The sequence below is a fragment of the Glycine max genome, chromosome 12, assembly GCF_000004515.6.
Source record: "Glycine max cultivar Williams 82 chromosome 12, Glycine_max_v4.0, whole genome shotgun sequence".
NCBI lineage: Eukaryota > Viridiplantae > Streptophyta > Magnoliopsida > Fabales > Fabaceae > Glycine > Glycine max.
The window spans coordinates 167,986-192,965 of record NC_038248.2 but is presented as its reverse complement, the minus strand read 5'-3'; the positions used below and the strand labels follow the sequence as shown (position 1 = coordinate 192,965).

Genomic DNA, 24,980 nt, shown 5'->3' with positions numbered 1-24,980 from the left:
GCTACATCTTGTAGCATTAATCTTCACATCCACGACACTGTTACAACATCAAAGTAAACTGTATAATGAAGAACATAGAATAGATTATTCTCTTTTTTGGTTGATCTAATGTGTGATTTTCAGACATCAATGAATAATGAAAATGCAGCTTAGTTTGAGTGAAGACACTACAAATAAAAGATGGGTCTTCTATGCTGCCACAGATCCTGAAGCATCCTTCCTTTGCAGTAGAAAAGGACAAGGTAAGGTAACCTTGCTGGTGATGAGGTGCCACTGAAATCATAACAATCAGCGCTTCATTCGTCACAGTCTGTATGTAATGGTGCGGTGCTGCTAAGAAATATGTGCTACTAAAAATTAATTTTCACACATTTTGGATATTTGATATTATTTTTAAAAACATAGTCAATTATTCATCCACCAACCCAACCCAACCCAAATAGTCTATATTATCCCCTCCCCTTATCTCCCCCCCCCCAACCCAAATGATAGGGTGAAGTAATATCAAGTAAAACAAATTAATATTAATTTAATATATCAATTATTTTTTACTATTTTTTTTCAATCAAACAACATTTATTTTTATTTAATTCTTTTTTCTCCGGTTTCGGCTTCTTTCCTACATACTTCTCCCTCTATTTCTTCTCTACCAAAACACTCAACACGGGGTGAAGCATTGGAGTGACATTTCCAAAATAATTTTTAAAATAGTTTAAAAATATGATTTTTAATTTATTTAAAAATCTTTTACAAAATAGATTTTAGTTAAACTTTTAAACCAGACTAACTATTAAATAATTTTTTTAAAAAAAAAATTAGAGATGGAACAATGCTAAATAAACAACTCAAACCTTGAATTTAAAATACAAACCAAAATTTATAAAATTTCACCTATTTCCACATAAAATAAAGTATTTAAAGCACTAAAGTTGTACACTGAAACTCGGTAAATTCTTTCAAAAGCAGCTTAAACGAATGGAAACTAGAGGAAAAAAAATATAATTTGAAGAGCGGAAAATTTATAAACCATAATTATTGCATTTACTCGTGTTCTTGCATTTTATGACAAACTAGGTAATGGAACTCAAGTTCATTCTCATTAATCTTCCAAACAACACAAACGATACTTTATTTGACCCACCACTTATTCCATTTGATCTCATTAGCGTAAAAACCATACAAACTAAGCAATTCTTAAAATGGCCTAGCATATTAACGACTATCAGGATTGAGGTCTTGGGTATTTTGGTATTAGTAGCTTTCCAAATAACATTGCAAAATGCAGGGCATTTTTTATGTTAGCAACAATTATAACTATAATTAGGATTGACTGTATATGTACAAAATCCAAAAAATATTACTCCATCCCTCCTGAAGCCGTCACCGATTCATTTCTCTACATATCACCACCAAGGGCTTCCACCAGTCACTCAAATGCCCTGTAAAATACAGACACTGATTTACCTGGTCTGCATGCACACGAGCAGATTCCAGCCAGCATTGGGGTATACAAAAAAAGTGACGACCAAAAATGACTGAAGGGCATGGTGGGAAAAAAAATAAGATGTTACAATGCCAAAATTTGTACTCATGGATATGTACACTCTGACTCTGAAATGAATCTGGAACATTAGCCATTAAGCCTTGCTAAAAAGAGACTCAGATTGTACTCCTCTGTATACTGTGATTGGTCCCATAGCTCCTCCAATCCCCCCAGTATTGATTTCAATCCCTTCCCACTGCCTACTAATTTAGCGTCTCCATCAGAGTTGTTCTCTGGACTCTTCACAACAGATGCGCCCTATATAAATGATCACGTCCCATACATTAGAAAGAAACATAAACCATGGTCAATAATATTCACCGAAATAACAAAAAAAAAAAAATCAAGTTTGTTAAAAACTTGTATCCAAATTTTCCTCTTTACATCTGGGAGTTCTCTCATATTACATTAGGTCAGCCCTCAGAAGAATGTGGCATACAAATTCCAAAAACCTGGCCCAAGACATAAAATAAACTGGCACACACTAATTTCTAGCAACTTAAGATTGCAAGCATAGACATATATATAGCATATAAAAACACATTTAATAATGCTCAATCTTCATTCACAAAACAAACACTCTGCATTTAGAACAAACTATAGCAGATATAAACATGTATTCATACCTTCTTGGAGGTTTCTGCTGACGCAAACAAATCAAGCAACTGATCTGTATTCATTGTTTTCATGCTAGCATTTTCAGAATTAATGACAGCATTAGCCACTGACACTTTGAACCTTTGTAGACTCATAACTTTCTCTTCCAGAGTACCACGCATTATTAGCCGATGGACATTAACAACTTTTTTCTGACCTAACCTGTGTGCTCTATCCATAGCCTGCAGGTTATTAATAAGAACCAGTGACATTACAAAGACAAATATTAGATATTTCATTCCCTTAAATGCAAGATGAGAAAAGTTCCATGCTGTTAGGCATCAAATATAGAAAGGGCATGCAAGAAAACAGTATACACACACCACTAAGAGATGTTGGTTTGAGCTTTAGAAAAAAGTGATTACAAGGTTGTGAAAAAAGAAATGATTTCTTTTCGGAGATTCCATACAAGTAGAAGATATTTTGCATGAGGTGGTTATAATTATATGAAAGCCCTTTTATTTTTGGAAAGTGATTTTGATTTTGGGTTTTCAGGTATATCAGTGTAAAAATATTTTTTCTCTCGAAAACCTATATAAACCTATATGAACAAGACTTGTAGTTTTTAAAGTTCAATAAGGAACTAATATATTTTTTTCTAAAAAATCGGTTTCCTATCTATCCATCTACTTTCTCTCATCAATCACAACTGATTATATCTTCACAAGCTATTCCTATTAGCTTCCCAAAAAAATCTGAAATTTGATTATTTTCAGACTTTTTTTGTCAAAAGTTTACCCAAACAACTTAAAATATTTATTCTTTTATATGAAAAGTGATTTCTTCACAAAATAATCTTAAAAACAAGCCTCTAAAGCCAGACTGGTAACAACTAACAAACTACTATCCAGTACTTACAACAAGAGTTGAATCCGAAAAAACTGGTAAAAAAAATCTGTCAGAAGAAACTCAATCCCACAGCTAATATCAAATTCTATGCTGAAAAAATTAGAATTGTCTTGGCCTGGAAAAGAAAACCCAAAAAAATCATTAAATGGATCATAATTACCTGATGGTCTCGCATCGGATTCCAGTCATGCTCCACAAAAACAAGGGTATCTGCAGATGTCAGGTTCAAACCAAGCCCACCGACTGCAGATGGAGAATTTTATATAATTTAAAAATATTAAGCTACAACTACAAGAGAAATAAATGGGTAGATCAATCAAGACAAGGTGAAAAATTCTACCATGTGTTGTAAGCAGCAAGACATCAATGGTAGGGTCTGAATTGAAAGCTTTGACAATTTCAAAACGCTTTTCTGGCTCAACTGATCCATCCAACCGCAAATATGTGACACTATAGCACAAAGGTAAAATTCAAGATGAAAACACAGAATAAAAAAAGAACCATTTTAGAGAATCATAGTTCCATGCAAAAACAAACGGCAACTGTTCAATAACAAAAGGAGCTTTCAACTAAAATTGTTGAATGCAATGAAACAGGCATGGGAACCTAAACCATAAATTTATTAAGTGGATGACTAGGTCCAGGAACTAACCTTTTCATGTGTGTGTGAAACAAATCTCTTTCAATTATATCCAGGAAAGCCTTCAAATAAGCAATCGTTAAAGACAAATCAGTAAAGCTTTTATTAATCTTGAGGGTGGGAAAAAAGTAGCCCGAAAGAAAAGGTAATCATCACCTTATGTTGAGCGAATATCAAGACCCTATGCTGCCCAACGTTAACCGCACCCTCAGAACCAGAATTGTCAACTCCAATTCCACATTCTTCAAGAATCTCATGAAGAGCAACTAATTTTGGGGAGTGATAGAGTTTGTGAAGTTCTGAAATAACATCAGAGCCAGCAGGAAACAGTTCTGAGAGGATAGTAGAAAGTGAATCTGGAATCTTCTCACCAATGACAAGCAATGGATGACTACAGAGTTTTAGCAAGTATTGGAGCGCCTGAAACATGGAATGGATTTCAGGGTGTTAAATAAATAGAAGAAACAATAATTAACTAGTAATTAAAGAAATCTAATTACCTGGAATACATGTGAAGATGCTTTAGTAGAATTGCTACTTCCTTCTGCTGCAGCAGACTCATTCGTTGTTACAACAGATGACATTTCTTGTTTAGCACGAGAACCAGAAAATTGTTCATAAAGTTTAAATTGTACAGGGCTCAAATCACAGTATCTGTCTTGAATTATTTTCTCGGGCAGATCAGACAAGACTTCATCCTTTGTCCTACGAAGGAGGAAAGGCATTACCTAGAGGACAAAAGAACATCTAGTTAGAAGGAAAAACCACAATTGTAGTACAATAATGATAAAGAGAAATTCACCTGCTTATGCAATGCCTCCATAGCAAGTGCTCCTGCTTCAGCATCCCTAGCAGAACATTTTGGATCTCTTGCAGCTAAAAGTGGTTTTCCATATGTGGCTTGGAACTGTTAAAGCCACAATAAATGAATCAGTCCAGCAACAACTAAAAAACGCATGCTAAAATGTATTGGCACTCGGTAGACAAAGCATTACCATTAACACAGTACTAGCTAGATGGCTAAGACAAGTTAAAGAAACTCAAACTAAATATAAAAGGACATAATATCACTAGGGAAATTTACATATTTGAATGAAAGTTCTTTTGTAGTATATTTTACATATTTGAATGGTTACATGACTCTACTTTTGAGGTGAATGAGTGTGGCTATGTGATAAACTGATAACCAAAAAACAAAAAAGGACAAAGCCAATGTCAAGACCAAACCAATGCAAGAGATTAAACTGTTAAGTAGAGAGGCCCAAGAATGGTGCTATTATATCTTTAGAACCCTCATAAATCCTTTTGGGCTTAAGGTGTGAAAAATGAAAACGCCCACTTTTACATCTTGCTTTCACTTAATTAAATTATAAAGAATTGGGGGAGACAAGCTTTCTCTGGAATTGAGGGGATACCTCAACCAAAGCCATATACCAAGAAATATAAGTTGGATATTTTGGAAGAAATTGGTATGTTGGATTGTGAACCTATTGATACTTCTATATCAAGCTTCTACTTGGTCGAGAGAAGTCCTATTCTAATCCTGGGAGATACGATACTGAAGGTTGGTTAGGAAGCTAAATTACTTATCTAGAACAAGCCTAGATATTTCTTTTGCCAAGTGTGATTATTTAACTTCTTCATTCCCCTTGTGCATTGTGATAGTTATTGAGATGCTCTGATTAGACTTATGAGATATATTAAGGGATCCCCTAGAAGAGGTCTATTATATGCAGATAAGGGTCATTCTGGTATTCTCGCCTAAACAGATGCAAATTGAGCAGGTTATCCGATCGACAAATGATCTACTTCTGCCTAGTGTGTTATTATCGCAAGTAATCTAATTTCATTGAAAAGTAAAAAGTAGTAGGTTGAGGTCAGTGCAAAGGCAGAGTACCAGGCCACAGCCATCACCACATGTGAACTCACATATCGCATGACTGAAACAACTACTCCAGGAGTTGCAGTTTTTGTAATAGGCCCTAGGAATTTCATGTGATAATTAGGTAGACTTACATATTACTGTCATTTTGGACAATACACGGCACAGTCTGCATACAATTTAATGAGGGGGGCAGAAGTTGAAGGGATACAGGATAGGGTTTTTGAGGAGCAGTGGCAATTAAAGGTACCAACCAAAGGTGCAGTATTTGCTTGGAGGTTACTAAGAGATAGGTTGCCTACTAAAGCAAACTTGCATAGGAGACAAATAGAGGTCGCGAATAGGAGTTGTCCATTCTGCGGTAATATGGAAGAGGAAGTAGGGCACTTGTTTTTTCACTGCAGCAAAATTCTCCCTATTTGGTGGGAATCATCATCATGGCTGAATATCTCTGGAGCTTACCCAAAAGACCCAAGGCAGCATTTCCTCCAACATGGCTTCATCACATTTGGTGGGATAAGGATGACTAGATAGAAATGTTGGTGGCTGGCCGTAACATGGACTATTTGGCAGCAGCGGAATAAGATCATCTTCTCTAACGACTCCTATGATAGTAACAAAATGATGGACGAGGCATCCTTTCTATTGTGGACATGGCTATCGAATTTGGAGAAGGATTTCTCAATACCTTTTAATCAGTGGTCTAGTAATATTAGAGAAGGGTTTTGGTATTAGGAAAGTCAATTCATATAAACTAGTAGCAGCTTAATGGTAGTATGGCAGGGTAGCCTGTTTTGGTTCCACTCTAGACTCTATTTAGTCTGATTAGGAACCATGTGTATGGCTATCCAATTACATATGTATTTCAGTACCTCTGGTACTGTGTTTCATTAATATAAATACTTATCCTTGCTGAGCAAAAAAAAAAAAAAATTTATTTGAGATCATTTTTTAGAAAATAACAACATTAGTAGATTCAAATGACTTGAGGGGGAGTTTTGCGATTATGATAAGATTGTAGTGAGATTTTACGATATATGCTGAAATTGCATTAGAATAATTAATTGATTTTACTGTAATTATTTCCTTTTTATTAGATGTATATATGTAGGCTAATAAGGTTGAATATCTTGTACATTTTATAACATTTTTACCCTAATTATTGGAAACCTGTTGTACAACATATGATAGAGCTGATAGAACATCTCCCAAGCAAGTTTCTAACCCCAAATTTTGTGTTTTAAGTCTGATTCAAGTGTAATGAATGAAAGACAGATTCAAAACATATTTCATAATACTAGATTTTGTTGCACACATGAATTTATTTTACATATATATATATAATAGTTTTTGTTTTGTATTAGAATAGGGACATTCTAAGTCAACGACATTCTAACTAGGCTTTGGTTGAGGGTTTGTGATGACATGTTCACTCTATCATGTAGCAGTTGACAAGGGAAGATACATCGGAACCAAAATGTTGTATCAAAAGGGCCCCCCCAAAGAGAAAAAAAAATGATTGAGGGTCTGAGACAGTGAACTTTAAGCTGAAAAACGTTTTTTGAGTACAAATTTGGCTAATCCAGACATGCACTCAAATAAGATCAAGGGAAATAGTTTATTAGGTCATCTATTTCAACATGTATAAAAATTAAACATAATTCTGTCCCAGCGTTTTAAGACCCTAACATACCAAATGTATCATGATTCCAAACATATACCAACCATATGTTGCAATTATAGAATTGTAACATCAATTATTATGACAAGCAGCAAAAAGATACCTGTCTCTCAGTTCCAAGAAATCCAGGCATCAGAAAATCAAAAAGGGACCACAAATCCATGATGTTATTCTGCAAGGCAACACATTTATCAGATTAGTCATAATAGATTGTAACTTTAATGAGACATAAACTCATTACCAACCTGTATAGGTGTACCACTCAATATCAAGCGGTGTTGGGCTTTCAACTGTTTTACAGCAAGTGTAACTTTAGACTTGGCATTCTTGATTATATGCCCTTCATCTAAGATGCAGTGATTCCACAACAGCTGTCCTAGAAAATCAATATCTTTACGGACAACGTCATATGACGTTATGATGACATTATGCTTGCAAAAATGATCCCGAAGAAGCATTCGCTCCTGAGCAGAACCAACATATTGAAGACTAGAGATAACAGAAACATCAATATACTTCTCTATCTCAAAGGCCCAGTGCCCAACTAGAGTTGATGGGCAAATAATTAAAGATGGCAGAAGATCCTCATTCCCAATTGAAGTTCGATGCTCAGCTATATCAGAGGCCACAATTGCTGATGCTTGAAGTGTCTTTCCAAGTCCCATGTCATCGCATAAAATTCCATGAAGCTTGAAACGTTTCAAAAAAGCTAACCAATTTATGCCTTCCTGCTGATACCTGGAAACATAAAAACAATAATAATAATAATAAATAATATGATATAGAAGGTAAAACTAATTATAGGTCAGATATTTAAGAATATAAATAAGGATATAGACATAATAATGAATCAACGTAACTAGAAGAAAAAAGAAATGAGAAGGGGAGAGCGCATTGTCTTGGACACAATCACAATAGGGTTGCAAGCCAGAAGATTCAAGGATTGACAACACTTAAGACTTGTCATTTCACCGTGAAGACGTCAACACAATTTTATTTCTTATGGACACAAGAGCAGGAATTATGTGAAACTCAACTTCACCACCAAACCATGCTTTCCAACCCCCCCCCCCCCCCCCCACAAAAAAAAGAGTAAAGAAAATGAGTCTAATTTACCTCCTCAATGTTACTTTCAGTTCAGTGCACAACTTGTAATCTTCAATATGAGAGTTGTCAAGTAGTTGCTCCAAAAACTGCAAATCTTCTGCATTTCTAGATACACCTTCCCCTAATCCAATTGGTTGAGGAAGGCCTCGAGCCAAAGGAAGTAAAGGTACAAGAGCAGCAAAACTATGGGTCACACTCTGTCTGACAGACTGATCACAATCACTCATGCACCTTAGAAGCGGAACCACCAATAGAGGAGCATAAGGTACCAACTCTACACCCAGCCCCTGAACAAGAAAACTAATCAACATGCCTGCTCCTTGTCGAGCATAAACTGATGATGCATCTTCCAACATAGGGATAGCATTTTCAACCACAGCTCCCATAACTTTCACAGTCATTGACTGTGCCATGGAAGTGATGCAGCGCGAAGCAGCTAATCTAACTGCAACATGAGAATGCTGAACACATTTAAAAATACATGGAAGAAGTGTCAACAGTTTTGGCTTCAACTCTTCATTTAAGACGGGAGCAACAGAACGCACCACCTACAAGAAAACCATGTTGCATATTAAGCAGAATACTATATGCAATCACTATAACAAACAGGTGAATAAGGATGAACGGGAAAAATTTATTGAACCAGTAAACAAACAAATACAAGAACATGTGATCACACCAACACACAAAATCAGTAAAAGTTTACCAAACTTGAAACCATTAACTGTTATATATAAATAAATATATATATATAGAGAGAGAGAGAACAATTTCCAAGAATGTTTCAATACATGCACCTGAAAAATACTAGAGACTGACATTTTTTTCTGCACCTTTTGTCATAAAGGTAGTAATGCCAAGAAAAAGAGGGAAGATTCTTTATAATTAAAATTTCTGAAGAATTTTACCATGGCAAATTTTTTTAATGGGTTTATAACCTATAGTGTACTTATTTTAGTTAATCAACCTCTTAAGGAATTCAAAATAATGTTCAAGAACTTCCATTCTGCAAACAAGCTAAGCAAGACATGATTCAAAAGGTAATCAAGACAAGGGTGTAATCATATAGTTGTTACATATTTCAATATGTACGTTGCTATTTGCATGCATACACACCAATACAGAAAATTGAAAAACATTCAGCTAACAGAAAGTGTTCTTCTACATGTACTTACGTTCAATCCCAAAATATCAAAACCCAACCAAAAAAATGCACATTTGCTTGTCTATCTCCATGATGCTCTGGCTCACTGGTGTCTAGACAATCATGAGCACCACCAAAATTTTCTAATGAGCTTTCATAATCTACTTAAACACATGCATAAAGAAATTCAAAACATACAAGATCTAGGGGAGAGATAACATTTCAATTTGAATAACTGTATTTTTGTAAACCTTCTATTTTGAAAACCTACAAGATAGGGAGATCCATATGATTTGTATTTTATTTTCGAGTGTTCAATCCTACATCACAAAAAAAAAAAATTAAAACAATACCCAATTGCTCAAAAAGGGAGATCTTTTTGACAATTGCATCCTGTCTTGTTACACTGTAGTTTAACTCATACAAATTCACAGCAAATGATGCAAAACCTTACATGTAATGAACCAAATCCACAGGTAGAAATTGATAATACCAACCTGGATATTGTTAATCAAGGTCTGAGGATCGTTAACAGACTCAATAGACATAGTAACTGGCTTTTCATTAGTGACAAGTAGAGATTCAGAGGAGCTGGGCTTAAGCACTTCAGTAAGGCAATCCCACAGCTTAGGAAGCTTATCAAATAATGACGCACCAAACTTCTCACATAGAAGCCTCAATGCTAGCTCAGATCCCCGTCTACTTAAAAATCCCTCCACCTTTGACCGATCTTCACCGGCCAGCACATGGACCTTTGACTTCTGTTTGCTCACAGGAGTTCGAAAAGACAGAAGACCTTGGTCATCAATACTCTCCATGGTACAAAGGGATTTGGCTTGAGGGGTCTCAGACGGATCCATGCAAGTTAAACTACATATATTCTTAATTAATTTATCATTGGGGCAAGGTCTTCGCGCAACACAGTGATACATTAGCTCAGCAAGGGCCTCAGCTGACTTCATTTGCAGTATTTCCTCCTGAAAGATAAGACATTTTATTCAATATCAATAAATTAATCATGTAAATAAGCACTAGAAAAACAGTAAAAGTTAAACTAGCACCTGCTCTCGTTTGATTGAAGCCATCAAAGGCAAAATGATTGGGGTAAGTCGTGTAGGAAATTCAGACATCCAGACAACTGCAGCTGCAACTGCAGATGTGACTGTAACATGCAAATTACTCTGCAAATCATTGCATGAACCAAAAATAAGCACATTGAGGATGACTTAAAATACATGAAATACAAGTCATGTAATACCATCCACTTCAAGAAAGTTTAAAATAATAATAATAATTTTTTGAAATATACCTGTACGCATTTTAAATATCCAGAAGTAGTCAAGAGTCTCTGTTTCGAGGATTCAATATCATCCGTGATGTTCTTTCCCAAGGATTCATTTGCAGAACTATCATTACACAAAGCAGGAATTTTTGACGCAAAACCAATGGCATCATCCACACTCAAGCGATCCAACTCAATTTGGGTAGCTGTCAGTAATTCATTAAACATACCAGAAGACTTGACCACATTTAGTAATTGACCAGCCTCATTGCGCATCTTCCCATAAGTTCTGGAAAGCTCAGCATAGGGAAGAATTGAATCTTTTGTTGGGAATGCTGGGTCAGAACATGCTAATAAGTCTAGCAACCAATCTTTGAGGGCACCAGGGATACCATCAAGGTTTTTGGACGAATTTCTGTTCTTAATCTCCTTGAACCAAGAAACAAGTACCATAGATGCAACCTAAATATAATAGTAAATATTAAAGTCAGGAAAAGAAGGCTGAAGATTGCTTGGCTGTAGATTCATTGTATACGAATACATACCTGGCGTTGGACACCAGACAACGATGTTAGAGAGCTCCAAAGTGGATCAATCACATATTTTAAAGAACCCTCTGGCAGCTTAGAAGCAAAAATTCCCAAAGTAGTTGATGTAACTACCCGGGTATGAGTTACAGATGTGTCTACCTCAGCACCAACAACTATCTTAACAGAATTCATAGAAACATCTCCATTTCTATCTGGTGGAATAGTTCCTTTTATAGAATCAAGACTAAAATCCACACCACATTCATTTTCAATTTTTGCAGCTCTCATTTTAGCAGCTGCTCTAATTTGACTTTTTCGTGGAAAGGCAACAGGCCAATACATCTTTGAGGCATCTAATGCTGAGCCAAATGGTGTAGAAGCAAGTTCTATCCAAGAAGCCACATAAGACCTCGCAGCTATCTCCAAGTCCTCGACAGAACACTGCCATTAAGTAGTAGACAACTTAATGGATTAGAAAATAGAGATATAAATATTTAAACAACAATGAGCACAGGAGGAAGACAAAACAATCACTTTTTGTGGCCTGGGGATTAGGGAAGAGGTGAGCAGGAAATTCTTCACAAAAAATGAACCCTCGTGGGCATTTACCACCAAAAGAAAAACAATGATTACAGACATAAAGATGTGGAAGATGGACTTGAAACAAAAGATCAAACTTCAACTCAATATTTTGATGCAAAAATTATATACAATAAACAACAAACAATGTTTATATTAGCAGGACGACAGAACCAGACAAGTAGAGGTGGATTGTCATCTGATCCAAGAAAAGATCATGTCAAGGTTCATTTCTACTACCTTCAACTCGAATGACCAGCTAGCACACATATTTACAAGCCTCTTCGAGGTCCAAGATTAGATACAGTTCTAAGAAGCATGGTACATATTATTTAGATGCTCCAGTTTGAAAGAGATTATTGCAATAACAGCTAAATAATGTGACTAAGTTGCTACAGGATAACAAAACCAACATAAATACCAAATGGTTTTAGTAAAGCAATCCACAACAGATTCAGCAACACCGATAACAATAACCACTTCTCCAAGATACATGAATATTATATTGATGGAGTATTTATAACTGTTGAAATGTTAAATTTGCAATAATGTGTACGCATGTAATTTTAGATCATATTTTAACATAGTACTACCATACATGATTGCTGTGGCTATTAAAAGTTTAAAACCAATTCTTCTCAACAATCAACATATAGAGCCCTGACAATATGTTAATCTCTGCATCACATGAGCTGACAGAATGTGAAACAAGACATAAATCTTCGTTTGGCCTCTGCACAACATCAAATCTAGTCCCAAATATTTAGTTTGTTAAGCCATAATATAAACTGGGACATGACAAAATATAGGGTTGATGTACAGCTTGCTTTGACTGAGAAGAGATACATATAATGAACGACATTTAGTCAGAAACATTTCTAAGCGCTTCTTATCAGATGATATACCTGAACAAGGAGACTCCAAACTCTCTCAGAACATTGCAAAATATCCTCATTTGTTTCCAATAGCAGATTCTGGAAGACAATTCTAAGGGTATCTCCAAATATAAAAGAGGGCCAGAATGAAGCACTAGACAACTCAGACATGCTTCTCTTATATCCAGCTTCAAGTAGCCTCTCCTGAAAATAGAAAATTTATGGCAAGAAATTAAGACATGTACCACCTTTTGTAAAAAAGAAACCATTAGATAAATACATTACAAGGAGCATTAGATGAGATTCATTTTTTTTCACTAAACATCAAGGAAGAAAGATAAATACCAAAGTCCGTATCGCAGAATAACGAACAGATGTGATAGTGTGCCTCATAAAGGGCCACAAACGTGGTGCCAATGTTGAAAGCACATAAGGATTTTCTTCCCCATCAACATCATAACAACCATCTACTCCATTTTCCATTTGGTTGTCTGCCAATTTAAAAACTGTATACATCTTTGGGGCCATATCTTCTTGAGAATATATTTCTGCCAGCAGATTCATTACACTGCAAAAAGATAACTAACATATTAATAGTAATATAACATAGCAAAACTTTAGTTTGGTCTCTCTACAAGATAAACTATAGTCCAACACCTAGAATTAGTGGGAAGCTGTTTGAAATTATAAATCCCATATATTCTCTGAATAAGCTCTAAACTAAAAGGAAGTATGATTGTGTATTGATGCTAGTACTGAGATTCAGCTACTTCAAAGAATTTATTACAAAAAAGATGGCCACATTGAACTACTGTTATAAAACATTAGAATGCATCACATTTAATTGGCAAGAGCAAGCAGTAAATGTAGAATTTTAATATAAGAAGTTTGTCCATCATCTAACTTTCACCAAAAAAAAAGTAGAAATTAGTAATCCTAGTAAAATATAAATGTTGGATAAGGGAGCGATCAGGAGAAGACAGGCATTTGTGTGTGTGACACAACTGTTAATGTTTGGGGAAACTAAACAATCTATTTCCTTGTTCAAAATGTTGGCTTTAGCATTTAGTTGAATCATGAAGTATGACATGAGGTGAGCCAAAGCACGAGGCTCCCACTTATTGAGGTCTGGGCACAGGGCAGGGTAGATGTATGCAGCCGTAGTCCAAGTCCCTAGGCAAAAACCTTACTGTTGCACCAAGGCTTGTGCTCATAAAGTATAACATAACAAAAAATTATAATTCTTTTAAGAATATTCATCACTTGGATAATAAATTGAGTCAACATTTTATATGATACATTAAACTACGACCAAAAGGTTATCATAAGAAATTGGCTGGAAATAATCAATATTGTCAGATAAATAAGCTAAGGTATGCTCACAAAATTTCAACATATAGGTTCTGTTGTAGATTATAATTATTGTAATTAATATTTAATAGTTTAATTTTATCAATAATTAGCATGTACAAATTCTTAGACTTTTGAGATTTGTATGGTTTTAGTCTCTTGAAATTCCTGTATTAAATGTAATGAAGTCTACATATAGGAGAAGCTATCTTTCTTTTGTAATTATCAGATTAAGAAATAAACATTCAGTCCCTTGAATTCAATTTATTTTAGTTTTCAAGTGGCTCTATAATTAATTGTGCATTGAAAACTAATCAGACAGACAATCATTATGTCTATATAAAAGGGAATGTGTAACTAAGATTGTAAAGGTAACTACCAAAACTTTAACCCGTAAACTACCTGCTGGTGGATGGACTTAAATCATCCAAATCAAGCAATATATCCCATAAAAGCATCACAATTGAATGCAATGTTTGACCCTGCAAGGAAACAATTGCAGATGCAGCTGGTATTAAAGCATCAGCAGCAACTGCTCGGACATCGTCATCTGGGTCCTCCAACCCAGATTTACAAGCAGGAAGAACACGTCCAAGCAAATCAGAAAGCATCTCCTAGTGTCAGTAAGAGATATATCAGAAGCTAGAAAGAAGAATATAAACATCTCTTAAATTCCAAGTAATAATAAAAGAAACAAAGAAGCAGCATATCATTTAAGAAAAGACCAAGTTTTCATATATGTAACTGCACTCTACACCAGCTATCTTCAGTCTCAGTTTTGTAATGCTGCCTACTACAGTCACCAACCTTTGTGTACTTGGGAAAACACTAAAATAATAATCAAATGGGCTTTGGTCGAAGAGTTTCTTGCAGTGGTGTGTGCAGTCTATTTCCTATATACTTAACAGGACAATAACTAACCACTATCAAATTGAAAATGACCATGGTATAATCTTATTAGCCCGCTACCAATCCTAAAGTTAATATCAGGAATTTTCTTTAGAATCTAAGAGATCATTGAAATGTTGTAGGCTATCCACTCTAGAACTAACTACTACTGAACTGGGAAGGGGGTCTATGCCCTAGTGTTTATATTATATGTATTATGGTTGAAGGGAAAAGGGAGAGACCGAGGATTTGAATTCCCTCACTAAAAAAAATAACAAATTAACAACTAACATTTGCCGATCAAAAAAAATATTCTATGGATTATATTTACATCCTTCCGAGGCTTCATTTTAATTTGTACATATAAACAGCTGACATCACCACTAAAGTCAAAACCATTAAATTCAATCATCACATAGACTGGGGAATACATTAAACAGCTACATCATTGTTGGCAAAACAATGACACCCCAGTCAAAGTCATAGAACCAGATATGACTCCAGGATGCACCTTGCAAAATTACCCCCCCCCCCCCCCCCACACACACACACAAACACACCCCAAAAAAAAAACTAAACAAAAGGACAAAGAGAATTCTTTTCTAAAAGCAAAAAGGATTTATTCAACAACTAAGCACATGCGACAGTACCACATCAAAAAAACTGCTGTTAGTCATACAAATAACAATACATCAAGCTACACACTAACCGAAGAAAAACATGAGTTTCTGTACAGTAAAAGAATAAGGTGTGTTTGGTTTGCATTTTCATTTTCTGAAAACTATTTTCATTTTCAAAAGATTAGAATTCTGAAAATATGTTTGGTTTGACTTCTTATTTTCTGTTTTTAGGAAATAAAAACACTGAAAATTTATGATATACTGACTTCTTGTCTTTTTTGTATTTTTAGATTTGCTTAAAATTACATTCCTTGCCATCGCATTTTCATTTTATCCAAAATGAGGTTCCTGTTTTCAACTGAAAACACTGAAAACGAAATTTTATTGTTTTCATTTTCTGATTGTTTTCTATTTTCATTTTCACTGAAAATGTTTTCAAAAATCCAACCAAACACATTTTCATCACCATTTTCTGTTTTCAGTGAAAATGAAAACAGAAAACAGCCAAACCAAACACCCCCTTAGAGATCCAGAAACTTCTAACTCATATGCTCATGACCATCTAGAATGAGAAAAGAAAAGATTGTCATAAAATTTGTATTTGAGTAATCATCCCAAACACATCATCAGTCTTTCAAATATTTTTATTTTCTTAGTTATGAGAAATTGGCAATGATCACAGACCAAAAAAAAGTATTGGGCTAGAATTGTTTGAAAGCCATTAATTTTCATTTTGCTGATTTTTAGTCTTTAAAAAATATGTACAGACACCAATAAGATGCAAATTAGGTTTCGATGGATCAAAGATGGGAACAAAACAGTGGCAGCAAGGAGCAGGAAGAGCCTGGATGGCCTTGCACTACTTCCTTCAGCAAAAGCACAAGAAACAAAACAAAAACTTACAGATACACTCAAAAGAAAAAGGGCAGTCAAATATTTCGGACAATATGATAAGACAGAATTTTCAATAATTAATTTCTGCACTTATAAAAATCTAACAAACTGCACGTCAAACCAGTATCTTTTTCTGTAGTCATCATCTCAATGTATATGATAAAATATCATACACAGACAGAACAATGGCTAGACGGAGAGAGAGAGAGAGAGTAAAACCATGAACAATAAATGGCAGAAAATAGATATGCACCTGCCGTACGGCAACCAAATATTTGATACCAAGAAGACTGCCATGTCGAATCTCCCATTCTGGCCTACACTGAACAAAAGGCAACAACAGAAGCATAAAGATTAAAAACCAATCTCACTAAGAGAACTCAAACAAAAACCCTTCAAAAAAGAAATTGCTCCATGGGAAGGAAAAGCGCAGAGGAAATCTAAAAGGTTGCGTGCATCTTAAAGCAATGTAAATTACATGTATTAAAAGGAAATAAATTGAAGCATTAAATGATGTTTACCTGCATTTTCAACAATATGTTCAATGTTTCATTTACTAGTGCAGGATGCATATACTTAAATGCAGCACCTAATGCCTGTGCACAGGTTTCACGCACTGGAGCAACAACCTGATCTGATACATAATCTCCAAAGCTGAAATAAAATAACCAAAAATGAACAAAGAAACTTGCACAATAAGAGACAGCTTTGAGGTATCAAATTAACAAAAGAGCCATTAATAAGAGATGGAAATGCAGCATATTGAAGAAATGGCAATGCGTTACTTAAACCAAAGTTCTGCAGGATCTAATTCATTCATTAAAAAACATAAAAGAACAAAAATATCATACCGATCAAGTGACAACACGCACAAAAAACGTATAACACAATCTTGAAGAAATTCACAGTTTCGAAGCCAGGAACCTCTAGCCACTTTAACCGAGTTCATCAGCTCACAATTCTGAGGAAGATTTCTCAGCACACTAATATTTCCAGAGGGAATCTTATTATCATCAGAATAACCCTTCTGTTCCTCTATATTAGCAGGCTCCTTACATGCATCGCGTAAGCCGTCAGAGTAATCCATGTCAACAGAATTACCATTAAATTGCCCATTCCCATAATCCAAAGTTAAATTGAATCCATGGGTTTCAGAACTAATGCTGATTTCAATATCACCTTCATTGTTACAAGTCATCACACTATCCATAGAGGTTGATGATGATACATCTTCAAGTTTTGGCCTCTTCAAGTTTGAAACAAACTCATCTGCGGAAACTTGCATATTTAAATCAATTTCCCTCTCTCTCTTCAATATATTTGGTATACTTTTGTCTTCTAATTCAATAAACAAGGTCCCACCCATGCTTGAGTCGGGTTTAAATACTCCAGCAGAAGCACCTTGATGTGCTAAAATCTCTCTCAATGCCATCACGCTGCCATGTCGTACCTCCCAAACTAGCAACAACATTTGATAAATAATCATTCAAAGGAAATAACTAAATAAATGTAAAACACATAAGTAAATAAATATCACACATTCTTTTCCAAATTGTACAAAAGGTGACAATGGGGGAAATGATTACCAGGATCAAACATATCAATAATAAGTTGCTCAACAAAAGTGTGGAAAGGCCATTGTCCATCCCCATCATGCTCAATGCCATCTTCATCGTGATTAACACTCATGAATGCCTACACAAAATAATGCATTAAAATAATTACAAATTATGCCTTGTGATCATAGATGGAAAATGAATCAATTTGCATATCAACATAGCATTTTCAAAGACAGACAACAGAATGAAGCTTGTTCTACCATTTACAAGGTTGTATCATACAAAAAATATAATAATAGAATAGCACCACCAATACCAATAAGAACAACAACAAATAGTGATGATTAATGATTAACAATTAATTGCTACCAGCAATGACTATAAGAGTGCAATGAAATAATTGTGACAAGGCATGCCCTAAAGGGTGAAAAATGTACCATTTAACAAACAAGCAAAATAGAATGTTACCTTACTATAATTTACTGAATCGGGACATGTGCCTTTCGAAGTCAAATTTTGACCACCTGATACCTCTGTACTTCCATCTTCACACCAGCTTTTTGTTTGGTCCTTAGAGTTTATTTTTGCTTTACGCTTTAAAAGATTCAATTCTCTTGCACTTGGCCACTTAGATTTGACACTAGGAACCATGTTTGAAACCATTTTCTGGATGTTATGTGAAGAACAAGATGTAAAAAGTCTACGATCTATCCCATTCAGATGTGAGTCTGATTTGGATGCCATAAGATCTTCATCTCTTATTACATCACTGATATCCATAAATTGTTCACAGACATCCAAACCTACATTAACCAAGAAGGATTTCTGGAATCAGGAGGACATAAGCTTAGAGTGAATTAGGATAAGCTTTGAGGGGGAGGGGTATGATATAGTTTTCTTCTAGAGTTCATAAACTACTCATTTTAGCTTTTCTATAGAAATCACTGCAAATGCTTTTTTTATGCTTAAGCTTTTAAAAAAACATAATTAATAATCATAAGAAAAATTATGCATTTTTAAAATTAAGAAAAGTTTTTTCTTTAAAAAGGAGGGGAAAAAACTTAAATAAATTGACCCTCACGTGAATAAAAAGTAAATTAATGCCTTGTTTCAACTCCTTTAGATGCAGAAAGTAGAAGGAGCACCAAAGCATTAAGCAGCTATGACTTGTCCTCTTTTGATTAAACCCCATAATAAAATGTCATTGCCACCAAATCACCTACATTAGTCTAATAACAAGTTTCCATTTACATCAACTAGAGCATATAATAAGAATATGCCATACATGTTTAGTAATCATCAACTTAGTTAGAAGTCATCATTTCATTTGCACTTACTGGACAATGAGATACTACACCTCTAGGCATTCTTACTTACCTAAACGACGTCGAAGATTTTGCTTCTGACGAACCAGTCGCTCCTTTGGGTTCTTTATATTATCATTTCCAATATCATATTCCTGAAATGGAACAAGACATAAAATGTCTATGCAATATCCGCACATGAAATCAAGACAATAGAATACCTCAAAAAGAATTAAACTATAGAAGTCCATTTACAGGCTTTATGGGGGGGGGCAATTATATAAGTGGGGGTAACTGTGAGATAAGTATAATGTCAGAACTATGGTTTCTTAATTCATGCTGTAAACTATGTATTAGGCCACCATAGTCCTTCTCAAAATGGCTACTGTGTAAACATTCAGTACAACTTGTACTGTTCAATATATAATACAATACTACTTTTGCTGATTAAAAAAAATGGGAACTTGATTGGCAATTAAAAACTTATCTCTTAAAATTTCATAATCTATATAGTATACTGGAACATCTAAATTATACACATTAAAATAATCGCTAAAAAATATTATGGAAACCATTGGATGGGGGGGATGCAACTCTTTGGTCTGTCATTTGGTGCTCAATCATTTTGTGGAGAATCTAGATCACAACCAATCAATTATTAATATTAGGAGAAAGAAGCAGATTTAGCATTATAAAAGTTTTACACAGTAGAGATTAGCACTTTTCCACATTCCTTGTAGAGTCCTTACTCCTAAGCCATTCACATTTCGTCTGTATTTTTTTTCTTAGTTCCTCAAATTTTTCTCTGTGATTTTATTTAGCTTCTTTCTGACTTCATAGTTCCTTAAGCATCATACATGTTTTATCAAAAGAAAATAATTCTTCACTTCCCAAAGAGATCTTCCCCTTTCAACAAGGATGATTCTCTACGGCTGAAGGAAAGCAATTAATATGGTAACTTTTAAGTAAATGCTATGTTACAATCTCGACATATAAGCAACAACTGATAATAATCCGTGTGTCTGTGTTTGTATGTATAGAGTACATTGACCAGAAAAAAATATAAAGTTTAGATAGTAACAAGAAATAATTTTACCTGTCCTCCTGATGCTAATAAGGCTCCAAATTCAAGCACCTTGTTCATATCAAAGCTGTCAAGGAACAGAGCAAATATCTTTCAAAAAATGTATTCAACACAATAAAAGCAGTGAAAACTATTTTCAAACAACATTAAAATATAATTTTTCAGTTCATGGTACTCTCTAGATGCATTTTACTTTGGAGTTTGGAGCAGATTTTTGAGGTTCCGTATACAGGTTTGGGTAAAAACAATGGGCTAAAACTCTGGCAGTGCTCAGTTTATGCAATTCTTTGGTCCATCAGATTGGAGTATAAAGCCGCAACTTTTAAAGGTGTCTTTTTGCCCTTGAACCTCTTTCATATGATTTTGCCAACTGCTGTTTCAAGAGATTTCCAGTTTTTATATGCAAAGGATTGGGCAGCCTGGTGATGCACTCCCAGTTTTTTTGTTTTCAATCATTTTTATTTTCTATATTGTAGGATTACTTCCCCTAGATGCACCTTTTTTATTCAGCACAAAGATAACTTTTAAATGCACCAAAAAAAATTGTCAGAATCATTCATCATACAACCTTCTAAATGAGCTTCCTGTAACTTTTGATTGTAAATAAGGCCATGCACACAGATCCTCAATGCTACAAGATATCCCATTCTCAGACATTTTTGATACAACACAAGCAAAAAGTTCAGTCAAACTTATGTGCTTAACATTCTCAGCAATCGACCCAATTGCATGAGCAGCTGCAACTCGTGTATCCCAATTTTTACTGCGTAAATATTGAGAAACCTATCATCACATGAAAACACGGTGTTAAAATCAATTTGACAAATAATTCACACATTATCTTTATCAATATTACAAAATAAGAGCAGGAAGATAAAAGAAACAACCATGGGATTTACTATTTATCTAGTATAACTTTCAAAACATTTTGTTGAAATTAAATTAAATCAAGTTATTGGATGCAGTTCAACTCTAACATGCCCTTACTCAAGAACAGGCAGTCATCACCTTATGCTGAAATTTTATTTTAAATAATATTAAGGAAAAAGGAGCAGCAAGCAAGCATCAAGCTCTTGAATCGTGTTTACTGTATCAAAGAGGCTACAAAAGCATGTCAAGAAATTATTCCAAATGCTTGAACTATTAGGGGCAGGTCATGAAATGATTTTAAGTTTTTAATCAAAGAGAGTGATGGTGATGAAAGAGCATGAGTACATTACCAATTTTGTTTTTACACCACAGTATTAACATAATTGACATGCAATGAAGACAGTTCATAAATATGATATAAACTGAACATATTACAACAAAACAGTGTGAATAGAACTTTATAAAAATTGATACCTTCTTAAGAAGACTGGTCAAGTCTTGAGGGTGTGATTTTGCAATGTCCCCTATCTGACGAGCAGCAGTCAACCTTGTTGCTTGGTTTGACCCAGCTTTAAAAGTTTGGTTAAAGAAAATTCATGAAAAATTAAATGATAGGTCAAGTAAATGTAAAGATAAGGAAATTGTGAAGGATACTGTCTAGGAGAGTGAGCAAACGCTGAAGCCTAGATGACTGCTGGGCCATAGTAAATCATTCCAAGTACTTTTTTGCTCCCTTTGCCTATAATCTACAGTACCAACCAACAAACATGCTATCGAATAAAAACATTTGTAGTTACTTTTTTGAAACAGCACATCAAAGTACATTTATAACTTTCACCAATCTGCGTCGATATAAAAGTTACCATTATATATGAATGTTATCAAAGACATATAAATTACTTCAGTAACATCAAGCCATACAGTCTTCTTCATTCCTAGGGCTAGGCACGCTTAACATCATGGAAATGCCAACCCTTTATTTGCAATTTTCCAAATAACGATAGACTCCACCTGATAGTGATACTTAATAGGAATAATACATATGACATGTTGGAAATATGCATGATTCACAAAGCTCTTTCTTCTGGTGTGTAGATCTAGTATGGGATTTCTTTTTTGGCATTTTGCATTGTAAGGCAGTAACTTTCGTATGGAACAATATAGTAGAGGATCTTGGTGAACATTGAGTGTCTAACAATAAACTGGGGATAAATAAAATTGATTAAAAAAATTAATGTGATTCAACCTGTAGCAAACTATGGACCTACCTCCACAGGCAAAAAGAGGGAAATTTTAATATGATCCATGATGATTACAAAGTAGTAACCATGCAACACCCAGACCCTAAGCTCAATAAACTTAATGTTGTCAGCATGCTCTACAACCCAACTACTGATTTTACAATATATATGCACACATTTACGTATGTACATACCTTTTGGGTTGTGCTGCAGGCATTTCAGGTCAGGGCATTAGTGCCAGGCTTATAATTACAGCAATTTCCTTTCAACAGTGTCCCATAAAGCATTTTTAAGGATTTGACTCTACCACTGATACAGACACCAAGATTTTGTCACAACTTGCAGTTTTATGGTGCATATGGACAGAAAGAAATGCCCACATCTTCAAAGGCGTACCTTGGCCGTTTAGTTTGTAATGGGGGTAGGATCAGGTTTGTGGCTTCTCTTTGGTGCTCTCCTCATGGTTGTTTTTTGGGGTAAATCTCGCAAATGATGTATAAATGGTCTAGAATGCTTCATTAGATCTTCTAGCTTCTGTGGGTTGCTATATTCTTTTAATTTAAAATTTTAGTAGAATATGTTACCCTCCCCAATGTCTCTGCCTTTGCTAATAAAAGAACATCCTTCTTAAATAAAATAAAATTTATAAAAATATAAAAGTGACGTAATAACACATGAGCAAATGCCCAACTATCCTTCCACCCAGAATAGTTTATTTTTCATTGGTTATTTAGCACAGCCACAAGTATTAGGATTTCTCTATCTTTATGCCTGTTCTCAACTAAACGGTGATCTCAACTAAACGGTCATTATATACAATTGAGCAAGTTCAGCAAATCCAGGGCGAGTAAAAATGGATTGCGAAGAGTTGCATACACGTAGGGAAAAACATGTAGCTATAGAAATTGAAAGGAAAAGGCAAACAGATCGTGAGTTAGGATTCGCTCCATTGTTTTACACCGAGAGATAATAAAAGCTAAAGAATTCAATAACAGAGAATGTGGAATTCGAATCAGTGATGCATCAATTGCAAAAATAATAATGAAAAACAATTTTCTGATTGGGTGCGAAAATGCAGATGGCAAAAAAAAAAAAAAAATAGATCATGCGGTGCGGGGAATAAGAAACTGAAGGAGCGATGGAAGAATGAGAAACAAACCCGTGGTTGTGATTGAAGTGATCGTCGATTGAGTTGGGTGCCGGAGCCGAAAAAATCGCCGGCGGCAGAGCAGAGTGTGTGAGTCGAAAGAGAGAGTCCGTCAATAGTTAGGGATTAGTCGAGAGAGGACGAGAGAACACAATAGAAGAGAAGGTGTGTATCACTTTAAACAAAATTCCCTTTTATTTTTATTTATTGTTGTTAATAATTTTTTAAGAAATAATAATAATAAATAAAAGATGCCTGGTCAATTTTTTGTACATCGTTTCCGGCCAGGACTTATGATATGACCAAAAACATTGCTACTGAATACCCGGTTAACCATTAAAAAGTATATTTATATATTTATAACTTTACAAATTAGTTTAATTTAGATATTATATTTGAGATTAACAAATGCGTTAGATTGGGATTTTAAAAACCTTAAATATATTATTAGTTTTCATAATTTATTTTTTTCCAAGTAAAAGTATTTATTTTCTTTTAAGTCCTTATAATTTTTTTATTTTTTCATTTTAATAACATTTTAAATAACATTTTTTATGGCTCAAAGTGTTATCTAAAATATTTTAAATACACATAATTTATAAAGACAAAAAATAAAAAGATATTTAAACCTTTTTTAAAAAAAAAATTTGACATTAAAAAATCATATAAATTTTTAAAAACTTTAAAGGAATGTATTTTAAAAAACGGCAGTTATTTTTTCAATTGGGGTAATATTTTGACATTGTAAAAAACCTCAATTGGGATTTTTTTCAATTATATCTTAATAATTTAGCGGTATTTATCAGTTTAAATTGGTTCGATTTTTTCAAATTTTTTGTCCAAGTCAAACAAACTAATCCGATTAAGAACAAGTTGCTTTTCTTATAATATTAATCCATGCTTTGTAAATGTGCAAAATTTTGTTTGAGAAAAAAGAAAAATATATGATTTTAACAACAACAAAAATATTACACATATTCTTATTATTGAAATATGTAAATAACATATTTTATTGTAATTGTCTTATATAAACTAAACAATAGCAAAAATCACAATATAAAAATATTATACCATAAAAAGCCATGTATAGTTATAGAAATATTCACATGATTGATTAATAAATCACAAATCCAATATTCGAATCAATTATCACCCGATTTTATTGGTTTGGTTTTGATTATATCATATTAGGCTAAATTTCCAAACCAATTTAATTGACTAAGATTGAATTCTCAGGTTGGTTGGAATAACTCA

At 34.3% G+C, this 24,980-nt stretch overlaps 1 protein-coding gene across 4 annotated transcripts; it reads right to left on the bottom strand.

Moving 5' to 3' along the window:
• Window positions 1–1,127: 1,127 nt before the first annotated feature.
• Window positions 1,128–23,902, bottom strand: LOC100777977 (TATA-binding protein-associated factor BTAF1). 4 transcript variants are annotated; one of them, XM_003540057.4, is made up of 30 exons: window positions 22,976–23,902; window positions 22,774–22,888; window positions 21,993–22,084; window positions 21,813–21,907; window positions 21,037–21,251; window positions 20,481–20,535; window positions 19,458–19,539; window positions 18,549–18,883; window positions 18,108–18,216; window positions 17,373–17,979; window positions 17,043–17,175; window positions 16,775–16,843; window positions 14,522–14,733; window positions 13,115–13,337; window positions 12,800–12,973; window positions 11,331–11,756; window positions 10,813–11,247; window positions 10,565–10,684; window positions 10,001–10,480; window positions 8,369–8,907; window positions 7,498–7,990; window positions 7,356–7,424; window positions 4,492–4,596; window positions 4,190–4,417; window positions 3,846–4,109; window positions 3,702–3,751; window positions 3,390–3,499; window positions 3,210–3,292; window positions 2,170–2,382; window positions 1,128–1,801 (listed from the first exon to the last, which is right to left on the bottom strand). In XM_003540057.4, exons 3-30 carry the CDS (start codon window positions 22,039–22,041, stop codon window positions 1,631–1,633), a joined length of 6,144 nt encoding a protein of 2,047 aa, XP_003540105.1. In that variant the 5' UTR covers window positions 22,042–22,084; window positions 22,774–22,888; window positions 22,976–23,902; the 3' UTR covers window positions 1,128–1,630. The 4 variants fall into 4 exon arrangements, with proteins under 4 accessions (XP_003540105.1, XP_040863214.1, XP_006591945.1 ...); XM_041007280.1 differs by having other exon boundaries at window positions 22,774–23,186; window positions 23,739–23,901; XM_006591882.4 differs by having other exon boundaries at window positions 23,739–23,901.
• Between the last annotated feature and the right edge of the window lie 1,078 nt (window positions 23,903–24,980).

Coding starts and splice junctions, on each gene's coding strand:
- LOC100777977 (XM_003540057.4), bottom strand. CDS start 22,041: ATGGCCCAGCAGTCATCTAGGCTTCAGCGTTTGCTCACTCTCCTAGAC. Junction 21,252..21,812: donor TGACCAGTCTTCTTAAGAAG/GTATCAATTTTT, acceptor ATGTGATGATAG/GTTTCTCAATATTTACGCAG. Junction 17,176..17,372: donor TGCGTGTTGTCACTTGATCG/GTATGATATTTT, acceptor ATTTTATTTCAG/CTTTGGAGATTATGTATCAG.